The sequence below is a fragment of the Anopheles darlingi genome, chromosome 2, assembly GCF_943734745.1.
Source record: "Anopheles darlingi chromosome 2, idAnoDarlMG_H_01, whole genome shotgun sequence".
NCBI lineage: Eukaryota > Metazoa > Arthropoda > Insecta > Diptera > Culicidae > Anopheles > Anopheles darlingi.
Window position 1 is genome coordinate 19,889,516 of NC_064874.1, and position 18,139 is coordinate 19,907,654.

The 18,139-nt window shown below is 50.2% G+C and overlaps 4 protein-coding genes across 4 annotated transcripts; 2 read left to right on the plus strand and 2 right to left on the minus strand.

Annotated features, from left to right (window-relative positions):
- Positions 1 to 254: 254 nt before the first annotated feature.
- Positions 255 to 12,914, plus strand: LOC125948836 (uncharacterized). The gene is made up of 5 exons (XM_049675306.1): positions 255 to 1,104; positions 10,166 to 10,673; positions 10,740 to 10,873; positions 10,961 to 12,236; positions 12,334 to 12,914. Exons 2-5 carry the CDS (start codon positions 10,242 to 10,244, stop codon positions 12,820 to 12,822), a joined length of 2,331 nt encoding a protein of 776 aa, XP_049531263.1. The 5' UTR covers positions 255 to 1,104; positions 10,166 to 10,241; the 3' UTR covers positions 12,823 to 12,914.
- LOC125948903 (uncharacterized) lies at positions 12,905 to 14,284 on the minus strand. The gene is made up of 2 exons (XM_049675439.1): positions 14,197 to 14,284; positions 12,905 to 14,120 (listed from the first exon to the last, which is right to left on the minus strand). Exons 1-2 carry the CDS (start codon positions 14,211 to 14,213, stop codon positions 13,046 to 13,048), a joined length of 1,092 nt encoding a protein of 363 aa, XP_049531396.1. The 5' UTR covers positions 14,214 to 14,284; the 3' UTR covers positions 12,905 to 13,045.
- A 401-nt stretch (positions 14,285 to 14,685) lies between these two features.
- On the plus strand, positions 14,686 to 15,978 carry LOC125948905 (uncharacterized). Its single transcript, XM_049675441.1, has 2 exons — positions 14,686 to 14,777; positions 14,844 to 15,978. The coding sequence occupies exons 1-2, from the start codon at positions 14,761 to 14,763 to the stop codon at positions 15,886 to 15,888; spliced, it is 1,062 nt and encodes a 353-aa protein (XP_049531398.1). The 5' UTR covers positions 14,686 to 14,760; the 3' UTR covers positions 15,889 to 15,978.
- LOC125948904 (P-granule-associated novel protein 1-like) lies at positions 15,972 to 17,363 on the minus strand. The gene is made up of 2 exons (XM_049675440.1): positions 17,207 to 17,363; positions 15,972 to 17,139 (listed from the first exon to the last, which is right to left on the minus strand). The coding sequence occupies exons 1-2, from the start codon at positions 17,221 to 17,223 to the stop codon at positions 16,092 to 16,094; spliced, it is 1,065 nt and encodes a 354-aa protein (XP_049531397.1). The 5' UTR covers positions 17,224 to 17,363; the 3' UTR covers positions 15,972 to 16,091.
- Between the last annotated feature and the right edge of the window lie 776 nt (positions 17,364 to 18,139).

Here is an 18,139-nt window from a genome sequence, read left to right on the forward strand (position 1 = left end):
ATGAGAGAGAGAGAATGGACAAAGCGTGCTCCTGGAGCGAGAGAACTCCAAAGAGATGCAGCTCTTGTGCCGGGCTCGAGAGATCATGGGGTCCACGGAACACACCAGCGATCTCCAACTCCAACTCCAACTTTCCCAACACAAAACCGGAGCCTCGCGGCGGGGACGGCTTTCGCTGAGTGGCCCCACAGCGAGAGCAACGCTTCGTCCAGCGGCAGCGACCACACCACGCTGCTCCCTAGTGCCGATCCGCATCTCGACCGAACCGCACGTCGAAAAACGGGCTCCGCGATCCTCGCTTGTTCAACCCGCGTTTTGTGGCTTCTCTGAGCGAGTGTACATGTGTGTGTGTGTGAGTGTGTTTTGTGATCCTCATCGTTCCCTCCTCAAGTGATCGCCGGTGAAACGATAAAAGAGTTGGTGATGACGTTGTGAACACGAACCGCGTTGGGGCCACTACTATATTTCCTATTGTGCGTTGACAACTTTTTTGTTGTTGTTGTGGATTGATTTTGTATGTTGTTTTTTTTTTGTTCGTGTGTTCCTTTAAAACCTTCCGAGTGGGCCTCGCCCTATCCCTCTCTTTCGCTCCCTCTCTCGCTCCCCCTGTGTGTGAGGCGTAACGGCTTGAGACCGATTACTCATCGATGCTTCGAGAGTAAGATACCGGAGATTCCCTTTTCCGGCAGCAAAAAAAGGTGATTTAAAAGTGCAAAAGAAGGTTAAGCGAGGTGGTACGGCGATCCTCAAACCTACACAAGCGGCGATCGGTTGGCTTGGTTGGTTGCATTCGGTGTGTGTGAAGTCGATCGGGCACTAAGTGGAAGCCTGCAGCCAGCCAGAGCGCAGAGATGGTTTAGTGAGCACCCGCACCGCAGCATGCAAAACGGTCAACGCGGTGTTCTATAAGGTCTTCGCCTTCCCCGTGGTTCGAGGGTGCAGCAGCAGCAGCAGCCGTACCAGCGAGCGAGCGAGTGTTATCTGGTACCGTGCCAGGCATCGGCATCCAGAGTGATCACGATCCAGCAAGGTGGTTTAGCAGCAGCAGCGCCGTGTGCCAGCTCTAGCAGAACAGTTACTCCACGGATTCCACTCACACGGATGGTAAATGGCAGCAACAAAAAATAACTAAATAACTAAGAGGGAACATTAAAATATGGTGCACTAGCCGGTGTGCGCTGGCGGGCATTCCGTTTCAACATAAAACACAAAACTGGGCCGGGCCGGACCGGACCGGAACATACGGAACATCCGGTAACGTGATTTTAAGAGAAATCTGTAACGTCCGGTCCGGTTCTGGCGCTGGGCTTTTGCTGGTTTCGTCATCGATCGCACGCTCTCTCTCTCTCTCTCTATCTCTCTGGCCAGGTTTATTCTCGGAACCCTTTATGGAGCGCTGTAACCCTTAATCATCAGCGGGTTCAGCGGACACATCGTCGGCCATCGCTGCACGATCGCTCGCTTTCGATCTCACCCGAGATCCTCTTTTTAGCGCTATTTTATTTTCGATCGTCATCATTTCGGTTTATTCGCACATTTCTTTCACCCCTTTCTCTCTGTTTGTTCTCTCTCTCTCTCTCTCTCTCTGGTGACACTTGCTGGTCGACCGGAAAGGTGGTAGCTAAATGATTGATTTGGAATGGTTTGGCTCCATGTCCGGTCGCGCGCCACCGAATGGCGACGCAGGAATTCACTTTCTTTCGCTTTCGACACGGCCGCAATCGTGCGTGTAACTTCCTTCCGCACTTCGCGGGTGACAACGACATCAACAGCAGAAGCAGTAGTAGCCGGAGCTTCTCCGATTGGGTTTTGGGACGAGAGAGAGAGAGCCACCGCGCGAATCGTGAGATCGTGCTCGATGCTCGATGGTGTGACGTACGTTTGTATGTTTTATGCTCTGCCTCTGACGACCTCACCGTCCGTCGTGTACAACCTTGCCAACAGGTTACGTTCGACACAAACACGCTGCGCCAGTGTGTGAGGCTGAGAAGGCGAATAAATATTAATTGGAAAAAAATTACCCCATCATCGCTGGTGCCATTGATGGTGATGCTGCTGCTGATGATGGTCGGAGACTTGTCGTTGGTTACAACGTGCCTCACCTACCTGAGCTGCTAGAAGACACTCGAGTGACGGGCATTTGTGGTGGCTTCGGTGGCTGTTAATGGCCGGGAGCATCACGATAAAATCATTTGCTTTATTATACCTGCCGTTAGTATTTGCTCTTTGACCAAAACTCTGCGTTGCGATGGTACACGAGATGAAGAACCTTGAACCAAGGAGGCGGTTGACGCCGTGCGATGCGATGAGCCCTTTGCTTGCGATGGCCACACAGCAAGTAATTAAGGCTTCGCCCATGAAGTAAATAGATTAATGATCGAAATATGTCCTAGCTCATGTGAGGGATGTCAGACTAAGCTCTAGCACAGCCCATGAAAGGTCATCAACGACAGAGAATGTATCTGTTGTGGGCAAGATGTGAACGATCCGCTTCAGTCGGCACTTCCGTGTCAGTAGATCCAAAAGGGCATCCTCTATCGTTTTACTACGATTTATCTAATGTTCGGATCAGTGTCGCGTCTGTCGCGATCTTGTCACTCTGCCACTTCCAAAAACATTCCGTTTAATTCTGTCCAACGGATGACCCTCACTTCTAGGGATGGCGTTTCCCTCAATGCCGGTCCGGTGCGTTTTGCGACAACATTTTTTAATTGTCGTTCCCTTGGAGGGGGTCCCACTATGTACAAACACACACAGACACATACAAACCCCCGCAAGCGACAACAGTTTGGGGCGCACACGCTTTGCCAGTGCAAAACAGTTTTCCGAAACAAGCTGTGGCTTAGAAGGGGGACGACAAGAGGACGGTGGACTGTGCTGCATCGACAAAGGTTACGCCATCGGTAGCACCGCTTTCCCAACACCCGATTATGCCACCAGGTACCCGGCCCCTCTCACTGGGGACTCTGGTGTGCCGTGCTGTGCTGTGTGTCAACCCCGCCGACCGCCCAGTTGGTTTCGGTTTTGTATCGACATCGTTGTCGTCATCGTTAATGCATTTTTGGGGGTTTGTATGAGGGGTGGTTGTTTAGACCGCTTGAGTTGGGAATTTCCCGTGCTTGAGACCACAGCTGGTGTGGCGTCGAAATTTTGGCAATTTGGGGAAAATTAACGAAACCGGGAGTGCTCGGTTTGGGATGTTTGGAACACTTTGGAGGTTATGTTACAGGATACTAAGGCATCCGGGCTTCTAGGATGGCATTGCGTTTAAGCAACATGTTACAGCAGAATAGCTTTTACACCAAGGCGCAAGATTAAGTCCTTAAATGCAATCTTAAGTGACTGGATAATTGGCATTCTGGAATGAAAAAAAAAATACAGATACGCCGTTAAAATGGAATTCCTCAAAAATGATAGTTCTAGAGGACTCAAACCAAATAGTGAAAGAGCAAAAATTTCCTCTTTAGAGCAAGTGTTGTACAAGAGTCTTTTGTAAATCGTAGTAACCATTGACACAGTATCAGATCAAACAAAGCTCAACAATTTTTAACTGTAAAAAATTAAATTATCCATCCAAATAGTATCGAATGCACTGAAAAGCATGGCTTCATACAATATATGAAGGTCGAAATGATGCTAACGAATGGAAAACTACTTCGAAACGAGAGGGGTTCACAAGACTTATCGAGTCAGACTACCGGCCAGCTGCCAAGAACGCCACAAACGGCAACCACCAGCCTGCTAGCCAAACAGCACCGCCCCAGGCCTCTAGTGCACCCGCGGTACACACACGTATACGTGTATCGCGCGGCCAATGTTGCATTGCAAAACATACATATCTCCATCACAAAACCATGCACCCCGCGCCTGCATGCACCGCCGGATAGCTTACCCGTGCCGACGTACATTGACGCCCTGCGGAAAGGCTACACAGCCTCCATCTCATCCTTCTGATCCGGCCGACGCGATCAGAGCGCCACCGAACGCGCCACCGAATAATGTCGAGTTAATTGCACGTGCAGGGCGGCATGTCGTTCGTTTTTTTCTTCTTTTTCTTCTTTTATTTTTCGTTCATTTCAGGTGTGGTGAAGCGAGCACGGCGAAGCTGGGGAACGCATAATACCTTGGCCGCACTCTGCTGTCTGGCCGTGCCAGCATTTTTCCCACCGCGAAACGGCCCCAAAATGTCTCCCTCCTCCTCCATGGGGTTGCGTTATGAAATAAATTGTGGGACCGCGAATTGTTCAATTTTCGCTTTTATTACGCCCGAACCAAGTCGTCTCCGTGGCGACTCCCCGGTCGCCTCGATCGATTCCGTTGCGCTTTTGCTTTTCGAGCGCGCGCGCGTTCGCTCGCCCTCGATCTGCCCTTTTCGCGTGTGATGATCGCGAATCCCGCGATCGCGGTCGCTTCTTCGCGCTGCGGAGCCCTCTGTCTCTGTCTCTCTCTAACCGTCTACCAACCTCTTTCTCACCATATGGGGCAAATGAAATCGAATGGAGCATAACGAATCGAATCCGTTCGCTCCGATGTTCAATGCATCCCCCGCTCCACCTGTCCACCATCTCATTCCTAAGCCTCTTCAGTTCATTGAACAGTGCGACAGCAAGCAGCAGAAATTGCTAATCTCGGCTGGGTTGGTGGCTGGGATGGAACACACTTGCCAAGGCATGCCGCTGCTGCCGATGCTGCCGATGCTCGCGTGTGAGATGAACGCCCTCAAGGATGCATTCGCTTCAACGACCTGGTCACGTTGTGCTGGCGGACAGCACCGGTCGAACCGAAGAAGCTCGCTGATCGGCCGCTGACGGCGACGACGTAAAAGGCAATCTCGTCGGATAGCTCTTCTGCTTGCAAGGTTGATGCAACACCCGGATTGGGAACGCGAACACCACCGCCTGGCGTTTCGGCAGCCCGCATCGCATCGCGGAGTATGTGAAACACTTTAATCGTGTGTGAAGTGCACCGGTGGGCTTTGGTCCTGGTTCCTGGAAATGCTCGTTGGAAATCTTCTCCGGTATTTGTGCAAGCGCGAAGCGTGAAAGTTGACTGTGCGGTCGATCCGTCGACCTGCGGTCATAAACCGTTTCAATCTGTAACCGCCCGCGGACCATGCAACCAACGTGCGCCTTGCGTTCGCTGGACTAAATAAGATTTTACGAAACGTATTAAAGGCAACGCCCGGTTCTCTCGGATCTCGCAAAGCCGACTAGACGCGACTTTCGCGGTGATCACGCTGTGGTCAAGCAGGATCTGGAGCATGACGGACGCAGTATGCAATCGCGGTTGCTTTGCGACGTTCAACTTGGATTGTCAACAGTTTTGGTGTCCCAATCTTTCAACAGACAATATTGTCTCGGCGTCTCGGAACAGGCACACCGAGTGAGAAGGGGGGGGGGGGGGGGGGGTTGACGCACACAGTGCCAACGATCTCGACATTTCATTTTCCCATTTTCCACCTCGCTGCCACCGTCGCGTGTGTGATCGATAATTATGATGAAGATGTTGGCTGGCAATGAAGATGATGATGATGATGATGAGGAGGATGATCAAGTTCATCGTAGCAGCGATTGATGAGAGCAGCCTGAGCAAGCCCCTGACGCAGGAAAAGTGGCCATTTCGAACGCCGCATTTGGCCTTGATTTGTTTTTCGTTTTGTGTTGATTTGTCTTTCCGCTTGGGCGCTTAAAATTCACGAAACAAAAAAACCCTATCCACGTGGCCAACGCCGGACCACCAGCGATCTCGGTGGTGATGCTGATTTTGGGCTCGCTCATCTCACCAAGTGAAAGCTGGTGGTGGCTTGGATGATGCGCCACGAGCCACACGATGAAGGTCAATTCAATCGCTTAACCATGATGATCCCTCCGTCATCGGGGTCTTACCGTTTTTGGCCCGTTTAGGTTCGGTTAGCCCTGAACTCGATGTTTCGGTATTTTGAAGTGATTTTTTTTTGTAGAACCTGGGGAAGATGATCGCGATCGCCCTCGCACTGTTCGCTATTGAACGACGATCGCATTCCGGGAGGCTGTGCGACGGCCTTGCCCGGGCGTTCTCTCACGCTGAGCTTTTCCCAGGCTTCATTTCGGTCCCCGGACCAACGGAAGAGGGCCAAAAGGCCGTTCGTGGGGGGAAGCTGATGGATGGATGACGAAATCGCGCTCGCTCCGAAACAATACTCGCTCTGCAGCACGCAACTGGCGATGCTCTGCAATGGCATCACAGCATTCCGACATGAATTCACATGAGTTGTCGTCGTTGTCGCCGTTACCCATCACAAATGGGCTTCCCCGCCCCCCCTCCCTCCTCCCGTGGGGAGGTGACATTGAGAGTATGGTAATGCTTTCCACCGATGAGCACCGCACGGGGTGACATGAGCGTGCCGTGCACGTTGATGCATGGTTCCGGGGTCGGAACGAGAACCAAAGAGAACAGCGTGACGTTCTGGTGCTCTGCTGCGCAGCAGGTGGCACTGGGCGGACTTTAGAACGCAATTATAGTTGCAAATTGTCACCTGGGGCAAAGGATGAGCCAAAGCCGAATGACGGTTCAGCACCGAAACAATGCGCCAGTTTTATGTTCGTTTCCCTTGGATGGCGAGCAGAAGCTCGTGCATTCGTAAAGCGCATATAGATAACAGTTGATGATGGAAATTGTGACTTCGATGCGGTCTTGTTTGGCTCTGAGAATGTGGCCAGTTGTCTTAATATTCATTGCTTAGCGTGTTAAGAAAATTCTGAATTCGTTTGCAGAGATACATTATGCAGATCCCTGAAAAGATCCTTGCAAAATTGAAATGTGACTAACTCAAAAGAAACTATGAAAACCACGGGCTTTAGTATGCTTTCCTAGATTTTCACTATAACGCGACCATCCAAGTAACGCTCGACTATATCGTCACAACTGTAGAATATATAAACTCAAACAAAAATGTGAGACAATTGCTCCTCGGTTTTCAGAGTCGGTGCCAAAAAACGTGCTTTGCGAAAAATAAATGGAGTAAATATTTCAAATGTTTGTGGATTCTTTTATGTAAGGCTGCATTAAATGCACACTTACGTCTGCTTAACTTCATGTTTAAATATGAATATTGTATCATTGTAGATGCTTTTACACATTTCTATTCTTTCAATTCAATAATACTTCGGCCCATATAAAGCCTTTGCGGTACAAGAGTACACGAATGTTTCGGTTGTGGTGTTTTATTTAAGCAAAGGTCATTAAAAAAAACTTATTATATATTAGTATCAAGGCAATATTAGTATCAAAGTAACTACTACATCATCTTGCTACAAGGCTTCTGGGTCCGCAAAGAACAAGAAAAAGCGGCAGCCACATGATTAGATTATCCGGAAACGGTTGGATCAAACAACTGTACCAGCTTATCCACTCCCGCCACGCCAAGACCCTCTCGAGACCACTTCCTTATGCGATTCGTATTTCTATTCTTGGCATCCCGAGGGCGGCCGCTGATAAGCCTCGCTCCATTCGCCCTTCTCGTTCGTTGTTCTCTGGTTGTTGCTCTTAAAAGCCCTATTACAACCCTCCCTCGGACCACCTTCCTTTCCCTTCAGAAAGGGGCTGACGAGGAAAAACCCCGTCCAGCCGGCCAGCTACCAGCTGGAAAAACTCTCATACCTATGCCGTATACATGTGTACATGTCCGTGGGAGTACCCCTACCCCGGAGGCCAGGCGCGGCATGCTGTCACGCAATGGCACAGACAACAACAACAACAACAACAAAATGAAACAAAAGTGCGCCTACAAAGAATACAAATAATAATAACAATCATGCCGCCTGCTCTCTAGCGGGTCTCTAGGCACGCGGGGAAGGCCGCCCGAGATGGAGCGACGGGCATGGTACGGGAGGAACGGTGTGCACTCTACGCCAGGTCACTGAGCAGCAGTAGCAGCCACCGTCGTCTGAGTGCTTATTACGCAAATTTTATGTACGGGATAGTAAACAGCATCACAACCACCGTCATTGAACCCTCCCGTTTACACACCCCACCCTCTGCAGAGTGATCTGCGAGTGCACCAGATACAGCGAATGATGGCTGATTTCGCTCGCCATTTTATCGCTTCACTTTCAACCACTAGTATCAGCATCTGAAGCATCGATCGAATCGGTTGGAGAAAACTGTGAAACTTACAGTCCCAGTCGGGAGTCAGAAGGTCGGAAAAAGCTTCAAGAGGGTCCAACAACTGACCAGTACCCTTCAATGTCGCGCTTCGCGTTTCTGCATGACCCTCGGGACGCACAACAATAAACGCGTCTAGTAAAAAACAAAACCAACAACACACAGCACACTAGCGCCACTGGCGTAACTGTGTTCCTGTGAAGGCGGAATAACGCTAAGGTCAGTAGCCGCACAAGGCAGCATCTGAAGGAATCGCACACCTGGATAAAACAGCTGACAGTGTGCTCTAGCCTGCGGGAGCCCAGTGGCCAGTCCGCCCGTTTGCCAATGGCGTAATCGACCCCAAAACCGGTTTCGTCGAGTCTACGGTTGGATAACGTTCTTGCGGCGGACACTGGAGTTCCCGGTTTGCAGTGCGTTTTGCTCTGCAATATATCGAGTGAAGTTTCTGTGTGTGTGTGTGTTTGCTTGACTGACGAGAGATAGTTCCTGGTTCAGGCTTTCGGGCTCAATCACTCAACTCGAGCTCCTCTAGGTTTTTGGGGGCGCAATCAAAATAAGAAGACCGCCAATCTCACCTACTACGCCCAGTGCACAACGGGGTCAGAGGGTCTTGGCGGTTCGGTGCTGCATTGATCGATCGATCGATCGATCGTTCGATCGGCAGGTTAGCGGCAGGAATTGGCCGATCAACGATCGGACCTGGTCAGTAATTATCCCTGTTTTCTGAACCCTTCTCCTTCTTCTCTCCAAAGACCCCATTTCTGCGCTTTCGGCGGCAACGGCGGCGGCGGCGCTTTGGCGGGCCTTCCGCGAAGTTGACATAACCGGAGGGCGAGTGGAAGTTGCTCAACCGGAACCCTCGATCGACCCTAATCGATTCGACCTATTGTTCCGCGAGTGCCCCAGCACCGGCAGCAACAGCGGGATTTTTCCTTAATTTTCAACCTTTTTCTCCCCAGTTTTTTGGGGCCCCACCCCCCACCGATCAGCCGAGAAATCAACCATAGAGAAGGGTCCATTAAATTGGCCGAACCGAGCGGGCAGAGATGCTTTGCTTTCGACGAAACTTTTCGACGCCATCGGTGACGGTCCCCGGTCGGTCCTCCTCGGAGTGCGTACGCGGGCACGTAATCCGGTTGATTGGCTCCAGGGGTTAATCGGGGGTTGTGCTGTGCGGCCAGAAGCTGCGTAGGGGAGGCAATTCATAGCGGGGATTGTCTCTCAAACATTACATTAACCGAGATGGCACCAGCCCCGTCAGCTGTACTGAGAGGCGATGACGATGGACGACGATGGTTCGGGTGCGAGTTCTCACGCGATGATTATGCGATGATTACCAGGTACCACTCCGGCTCCTGCGATCGGCCAAGATTTCACACTTTTTAGCCACCAATCCAATCCAGCCAACTAGATGAGCATAACCGGGCAGAGCGGTCCGTCAACAGCCGATGGGTGCTTCAGGTTCAATTCGAACCACGACGATCCGGTGTTTTGCCGCGTCTTGTGGTGTGAAGTCAGCAACCAATTCCCGAAACCGGGCGGTCTCGTTATACTATCCGTCGCTTCTTCGTAAGCTAGTCGATGCTGCTCCGGGGTGATGTAATGTAATGCGAGTTCAGCGCTTGAGGGTGAGATAATTAGAGAGGAACATGAATCTTCTGCCTCTTCGATGGGGGATTACGTGCGCACACACACACACACACACACACACACACACACACACACACACGTCCATTGAAGCGTACTATTAGCTCACCACCTCAACCTAAGACTATGAGGGGTTACTAGCGAGCAACGTAACTCCAATGATGCATACACTCGGCTGCTGCTTTCCCATCGCCATCGGTGATGCTGCAATGGCTCTCCTCCGTTCCTCTAACCCCCCCTCAGCAGCACGCTCCTAAGTAGACAATTAGCTAATTCGCCGAGAAGACGAGCCACATTTTGGACAGCCGTCGCCACCGCTCACTGCGCTAACACGACATCAACTGAAACGTCTTCATCTCTCGTCTCGTTACAGACAGCCAGCGCTACCTTTCGCACGTCAGCAGACCACCACCGACATCGATAAGGATCGCGCGTTCGCAAAAGGCAAAATGGTCGATTACTACAATGCGCGCCCGAGCGCCCATCATCCACATCATCATCATCCATCAGCGGGTGGCGCAGGTCAAGCACCAGCGACCACCACAATGACACTTCGGATCGCGACTTCAAAGACACGCGCCCAGCGGGACGTTAAGTCCGCACTTCATAAAGCCCTCACTACTGCTGCTGCTGCTGGAGGAGGTGCGGAAGGAACGCTGGCCGGCAATGGAAACCCCGGGACCGGTAACGCACAGCCACGGATACGGATTGTCCGGTTGGTACGGCCCCAGAGTCACGCAGCGCTTCGAAGCGCTCCGCCGAGTGTACCGACGAGTGGTGCAAACTTTGGCTTTTCGATCCGCGGTGGGCTCGAGTATGGGACGGGCTTTTTCGTGTCCGCCATCGAGCGAGACTCGGAAGCTGACCGGCAGGGATTGAAGGTAATGCACACAACACGCAGACGCAGACATCATTTACATGATTTGCTCGATTGCTCTTCGATCTAGGTTGGCGATCAGATCATACGCGTCAATGGGTACCAAGTGGATGATGCCGTCCACCGGGAGCTGGCACAGTTTATCGCAAACCAGGAGCGGCTTATCATGAAGGTCCGAGGGCTTGGCATCCTGCCGATAAAGGAGTAAGTGTTGCGACAAGGCGATTGCCGTTCATTTTGCGTATTGCTTGCTCATTTCGCTCTCTTTCTCTCTCTCTCTCTCCTCTGTAGACGCGCCGTCGATCCACTAACCTGGCACGTGGTGTCCTTGCCGCGTGACACAAAGGATACGCTACTGTTAGAGGATCCCTGTTGTGGACGCGATATGAAGGTCATCCTATCGGTAGCACCCCGTACTAAGCTCGGTTGCGGCATCTGCAAGGGACCGGACTGGAAACCGGGCATTTTCGTGCAGTTCACAAAGGAAGGTGGTGTAGCGCGAGAGGCCGGTCTACGTCCAGGGGATCAAATTATGTCCTGCAATGGACACAGCTTTGCCGAAGCGTCCTTCAGTGAGGCGGTCGGTGTGATGAAATCTTCGCACGTCCTGGAACTGATCGTACGGCCAAGCGCAGGACTGGATCTGTTTCCGGGTGAATCGAGCGGTTACAACAGCTCCGCTAGCAGCGTTAACGGTGATCAGAGTCCATGCTGGGGTGACCAGACGTCCAAGCGGTTAAGCATCGTCCGGGAGGAGTCGATCTCGCACGAACGACGCCGTACGGCGGCAGCCACAGCCGGCACTGAGTTGAAGCTGAACCCGGGCGAGAAATCCTCGCCCTCGATTCCGCCCCCACCACAACCTCCACAACCGTCACCGGTGCAACCGGTGAAGACGGCAAAGACCACCACGGCACCATCGGCCACGATCGCCGGTTCGCAGGCGCATCATCCACGGCGCAAGAACACGACGATCATCGAGTTCTCGGAACGGGGCACGATCGTGAACCCGGAGGTGAAACAGAGTGAAACGAAAACGATCATTGTCGAGGTGCACCGGAGCGCATCGACGGGCTCGATAGGTAGCGCTGCGCCGTCGGGGTTGGCATCGAACACGAACATCATTCCACCGCCGCCTCCACTGTTCGCGGACAGTGTGACTCCCTCGACGGCCGTTCAGTCCCCACCACCACCACCACCGTCACAGCAGCAGCAGCAGCAGCAGCAGCAACTGCCACTCGCCAGTCAACCGGGAATGTCGACCACCAGCACGGAACCAGCCAACAGTCTGTGCAGCGCCATTTCGGACGAGTTGCGCCGTCGTGCGGAGAAGAAGACAGGCGCAACGCAGGGTACGGCCGGGATGGTCGGTAGCGTTGACCAGGCAGCGCTGGCCGGACCGGCAGCGGCCCTTAGCGAGCTGGAGAATCGTTTGAAGGAAAAGAACTGCCGGTTGCGCCCGGTAACGATGGCGATTTCGGATGAACGGCACACGGCCCTGATGGACGAGTTCCGGGCGGTTCATAAGCGTATGTTCAAGAATGGGTTCGACAATGCGGAGCTGAAGGTAGGGGTTGACCGACCGTAGTGGCAGTCACTTCACTTCTCGCCCCGTGTGCCCAGATGCACTAACACGGTTCCTTTTGTCACTCTGTTTTCCCTAGAAGCAACCGATCCGTGGGATGGGGTCCAGTGATGGGGTGGACGGTAAGCAACACGAGACCAATGACCCAGGAGCGGCACCGAACGGTATCCGGAAGTCACCGAAAGGGACGATGGGACGTGTGGCGGCCTCGGAGATGGCCAAGGCGAGCGGTGACAGTGCCGAGCTGGAATCGATCGAATCGTTTAAGCTCACCAATCCACAGGCACCACCGGCCAGACCACCTTCCTACTACTTCTGCCCCCAGGCGACGGGACCGGCGACGATGAAAAAGTCACAAAAACCAATCGCCGTAACGATCAGCGAATATGCGGCGGCCAATGGCGGTGTTACGACGAAACGACCAAGCGACGATCCACGGACAACGTCGGCACAGCGTCTCGTACAGCTACGACCGATGGGTGAGGGTTCCTTCAGTGGTGGTGGTAACAAACTGTTACCTTCTGGTAACTCCCAGCCACCGGAAACAGTGCGAGGTTCAATGGCTTGAATGGATATCGTTCCTGATATCGAATCGATTGGACCAAAAAAGAAGGTGAAACGGACCCGATGGAAAACATAGAAATAGATATTAAGCATCACTATCATTAAGATGGCGTTCGTTTATTAACTATTGTGATGACGGGACACGTTAAAATGGGGGTCGCAGCAATCGGTGGTTTAACAAATCAGCGAGTTGACTTGGTTCAGACAATGGAATACTAGATTCCCGTTTAAGCCACATTAAACTGCCCGCGTTGCCTTTTCGTCTGCCAAACGCGATACCCAACCCAACCGAAAATGCACAACAAGTTCAACACAACCGCCATGATGCTTATGATTGCGTCCCACGATTCCAGATGTTCTTGGATATCGGACATGTCGTTATGCAATTCCGGATAATGAATACGCAAAAGATCGCCATACGTTTCAAATCCATCATGCGCGATACCGGCTTGGTCCAATGCAACATGCAAGGCGTCAATCGTTTTCTTGTTGAATACGTTTTCCGACAGGAATATTTCCTCTAGATTCGGTGCCACAGTTTGCAGCATAGTGACGTTCAGAGAATGCAGGTTATTATCAATCGCCGCAAGTTTTTCCAGCGCCGGTAGATGTGCCCCTTCCAAGCTTAGTGTTCGTATATAGCATCCGTCCACCCACAGCCACACCAACGAGGGTGGGAGTATTGCGAGATCCAACTCTTCGAATCCGTTCCCCGACAGTATGAGCGTGGTGAGGTTGTGCATGCCTCTGAACACCGTGTTTTCCAGCGTTTCCAGGAAGTTGTACGCCAGTATAAGCGTTTCCAGATTCACGAGCACATGTAGCTTTTCCATATCGCTTAACGAATTTCTGGACAAATCAAGATAACGAAGGGCATACTGTGAGCCCGAATCGGCCGGTTCCGGAGCGATCACCTCCACGATCCTGTTTTGGGTAAAGTCACCGTACTGCAAGTCCATCGGAATTTCTAGCTTACGCATTCGCGCCAGTGATACTTGCACGGCTGGAGGCCGATTGAGTTCCTCGTGCAGTTTGGCATCGTAAGTGGGGATGGTGGGGTCGCCTCGACTTCTGAGCACGTAAGGTATTTTTGAATCCGGAAAGCCTAGCCGCACATTACGATTGTCGCCTGTGTGAATCAATTTCGAATGCTGCTGTTTGCCGGTATTGTACACGAAACTCGCTACCGAACAGACGAACGCCTCCGTACCAGGATCGCAGGGATGCACCAGTAGTGTATTGTTCTGGCCAGACACGTCCATCACCAACAGCAGCAGCACGATTACCGTGTGACATAAAACGCTATTCGAGAGAAAGGATTCGAACCAAAGGTTAAAACACTGAGAAGTAGATTTAACGATCGGAAAAGGGAACTCACAGTAACAAGCTCTTCATGCTGTCGTGCCGTTGATCTGCTTCTGACCGCTTGACGTTCCGGCGTTTACTAACCAACTAAACGATCATTACCGATCAGTAGTTTGCGGTTGTTCTGTTTCTGGTTATCAACATTACATTGGACGTCCTCCGTCATTCCCATCGGCATACGCTTATCAATTCTATTTATCCTCCCACGTTTGGCTAGCTATAGCTGTTGAAATGCTATAACGATGGAGTTAATGACGTAGCACGGCTTGTCCTTCGCACGATTCTCTAGAAACCGTGTCAAGTGTAAATTGACATCCTCTTTGATTCGCGTAACTGGTGCTGATTCTGCAGAATTGAAAACAAGCTATCTCAACCGGATACGCGTTGTGCAGATCCAGAATGACGTGAGGATTCATGGAATAACCTTGACAATGAGATCGAGTGTGGCATTATCAATTTGAAGCCGATCCACTAATGCAGCTCCCAACACTAAGTGTAACCGTTCATCTATGGCGCATTTTCAGTTCACTTCTAGCGTTTGGATAAGATACACCGTAGGGAGCTGTTGTTAAGCAGGATGGCTGTCCATGAGAGGTAAGATTCTTTCCACTGCCAAGCGAGTTTTGTGCAGTGATTTACCATTCCCTGTTCCATCGCCAGAAATGATCGTAGCTGGTGTTGTGCGTTTTTCATGGTGTACCTCATCAGCGTCTGCTCCGCAAAGCATAGCCGCCAGTGTCTAGGTGGATCGGAGATATTCGTCTGCACCCTTCTGCAATTTGATTACGAGGCCGGCCAAGATGTACCGCACTTTAATATTTCGTCAAGTGTCACTGCGGTAAAATTTATAATACCACCCAATGAACAACTCCATCATATCGTCAGCTCATTAAAGTACATCCGCGAGTACGATTCAGTGCTTCACCGACAGCTCGGCTCACCGAAAGCTATCGAAATCCAGGAAACAAGGATGCACACCGTTGAAATATCAGCGGAATTGCTGTACGCAGATTTCACACATAATTCTATAAAATCGATCATAGTCAATCCGCAGCTGTCCTACGCGTTGCAGTACCTCGATCTGAATGATAACTATAATGTGCCGCTCGAGAACGTCAGCCATTTTGTACAGCTAAAAACGCTGCATCTCACAAATTGCCACATCGAAACGATACCGGAGCGCCTATTTGCCGCCATGGTCCAGCTGCAACATCTCACCCTCGCTCATAATCGGTTGACGACTGTCGATCTGAAACGGTTTCCTCCCAGTCTAACGCTTCTCTTTTTAAATGGGAACGATCTAAAAAACATGACACTAGGCGGTGTGCTCTTCCCTTCGTTGGAGCACTTGAATGTTAGAAGCAACAAAATTTCCTCGTTCAATGCCACCTTGATCCTACCGCTGGCACCAAAGCTAAAGCTTTTTTCCATCGGGCATAATCCGATGATGCGATCAACGGTCGATCACATCGTGGGGGAGCTTAACCGACGCAACATCAGCCATTACAGCATGGAGAATCCAGACGAATGGGTGTGCAAAGATGATGAAACCATATACGAGGGAGTTTGTTTTCCCAAAACCATCCTGGAATCCGATGAAACTAGTTCGTCCACACTAAGCAAAGTCTGTATAGTGGTATTTGTACTCGCTGGTTCGGCTGGGATAGGATATGTATTTTGGATAAGATATAAGCGAGGCCAATAAACCCACTTATTATGGATCTGAGCTGTCTTGCCTATGTATCCAGTTCCAGTTCAATTAATAAATAAAATCTTTTATAGACTATAGACAGTTTCAAAACATGAAGATTATATTTTTTTTTATAATATCAAGCTATACAACGTGTACAGAAAGTTTAAATTTATTTAATTTAAATTATTTCAAGCAAATGTTAGATGAGGTCCTCATCAATACCGCATCTCGTACCATATCCAGCGTGCACTTAACCCAAACACACCGAAAAGCACTATACCCACGAGGATGAGAACGAATGCTTTCAAGACCGAGCCTGAGCCCTTGTTCTTAGTCTCCAAGAAACACGCTCGAACGACGGAATACTCGTCCGAGTCGCAGGAGCTATCCGAATAGCTGGCCTTGTCGCCCTCGTTGTAATAAGTCACATTGTGTCGGGTCAGTTCCTTTACAATTCGTTGTGCCACATCCTTCGGCATTGGATTGTACTCGATCGGAAGTAGTTGCAGCGAGGGACATGCTCGCATCATACTGGCTACATCAAGCCCTGTCAATCGATTGCTCTCAAGATCCAACTCACGCATGGAGACGAAGGAAACGGACGTGAAATCGATCTCCGTCATACTGTTTCTTACGAGGGAGAGGCCGGTTAAGCTTTTTGGTAGCACCTTCAGATCAATCTTCACAATGCTGTTGTACCCTAGTGATAGTATCGAGAGGTTGGTCATCCTGGCGAACGTTTCCGGCTTTATCTCCTCCAATTCATTGCCATCAAGCTTCAGTGTTTGCAGGTTCACTAGCACGGACAAGTTTCCTAAATCGTACAAATTGTTGTGCGAGAGGTCCAGATAGCGTAGATTGTACGATTGTGTTGGATCTGTTTTCACCTCACTGACGTAATTATTAAAGAAGTCCCCGACTTCAAGGTCATGGGGCATCACCAATGTGTGCAAATGGCAATTGATCACAGTAGCGGAGCGTGGACTGCGGAGAACGTTGCTGTGTAGTACCACATCGTACACGCTTAACAGATCCTTTCCTGAGCGGGAATTCCAATTACTGTAGTAGTAATAACGGCTGCAGCGCAGGTGGATACGATTGACAGTGTCCGAATGATTCACTTGCGGCAGTGGATCCTGTCCCGGACTGTAGGCCAGATTGTTGACGACGCACAGGGTCTCTTCAGTGCCTGGAGAGCACTGGTATACATGGACCCCTGAAGAAAGTGGAATAACGATAACGCAGAATAGAAGCAAGAAAGCGCTGCAACGAGAGACCAGGCGTCACCAGTCGAAGTAAAGCAAGTTGGAGCATGAAACAATTTACTTACCTTGCGTTGTATGCCATTGCTGCTGAAAGGGGTTTCACAGTTATGCTAATATGATCCTCACTTGTCGAATGATAATGTTCATCTGAACAGCAGGCTCAACGAAACACTGATAAGTGCATGCCGACTATGTCACGGACTCGTTTGAAGGTTACACAGCTCTGCGTGTTCGGCGTTCGTGGAAAACGTTTAAATCAACTAGGGAGCGACGGTCGTGAGCGAGCACTGCCCACTATTGCTAGTTCTTATCATCGTTATGAAATACATCTGAAGCAAAACCAAACTAATGCAGTCGCAGAGGGTTAGTAGAGGGAGCGCGACAGTTCCATGAACAGTCAAAGCAAAGCTTTTATAGAACTTCGGCTTACGTAGTGAACTTTTAGTGAACTAAACAATTCTACAAGGGAGTCAATCTACCGTCTAACTACATCGTAAAGTACTGTAGATTATTGTACCTAATCGTGGTCATTTCCACCGAATTCTGATCGTAAGTTTTTTTTCTAGTATGTTTAGTGAGTGTAGAACGCTGTGGTACTAGTGTTATGTTGACAGCCTTCGCACCGCAAAAAAATTAGATCTAGTGTAATCTAGATTTTTGAATACGGATTATAACAAGACATTATAGTATCCAGCTTTTTCATTTAATAGACTGCATATTTAAATGTCCACAGGATACCAAACGACAATACACAGATTTACTGATGATGCTCCGTTGTCTAGACCTCTTTCAAAATTCTGTTCTTCAAAAATTTGAGGAAAACCGATTCATGCTTTTTAAAGTAACCAATTGTATGCATTTCCACACAATCAAGCGCACCATTTATTCCAGTTTTCTATCTATATTTTACAGTACTCAAAGCCCTTTTTAAATCAAAAAAGGATCATTTTTTTCTTTTGAAGCTGTGTCATCAGAAGTTTCAGTATTCAGTGAATGTA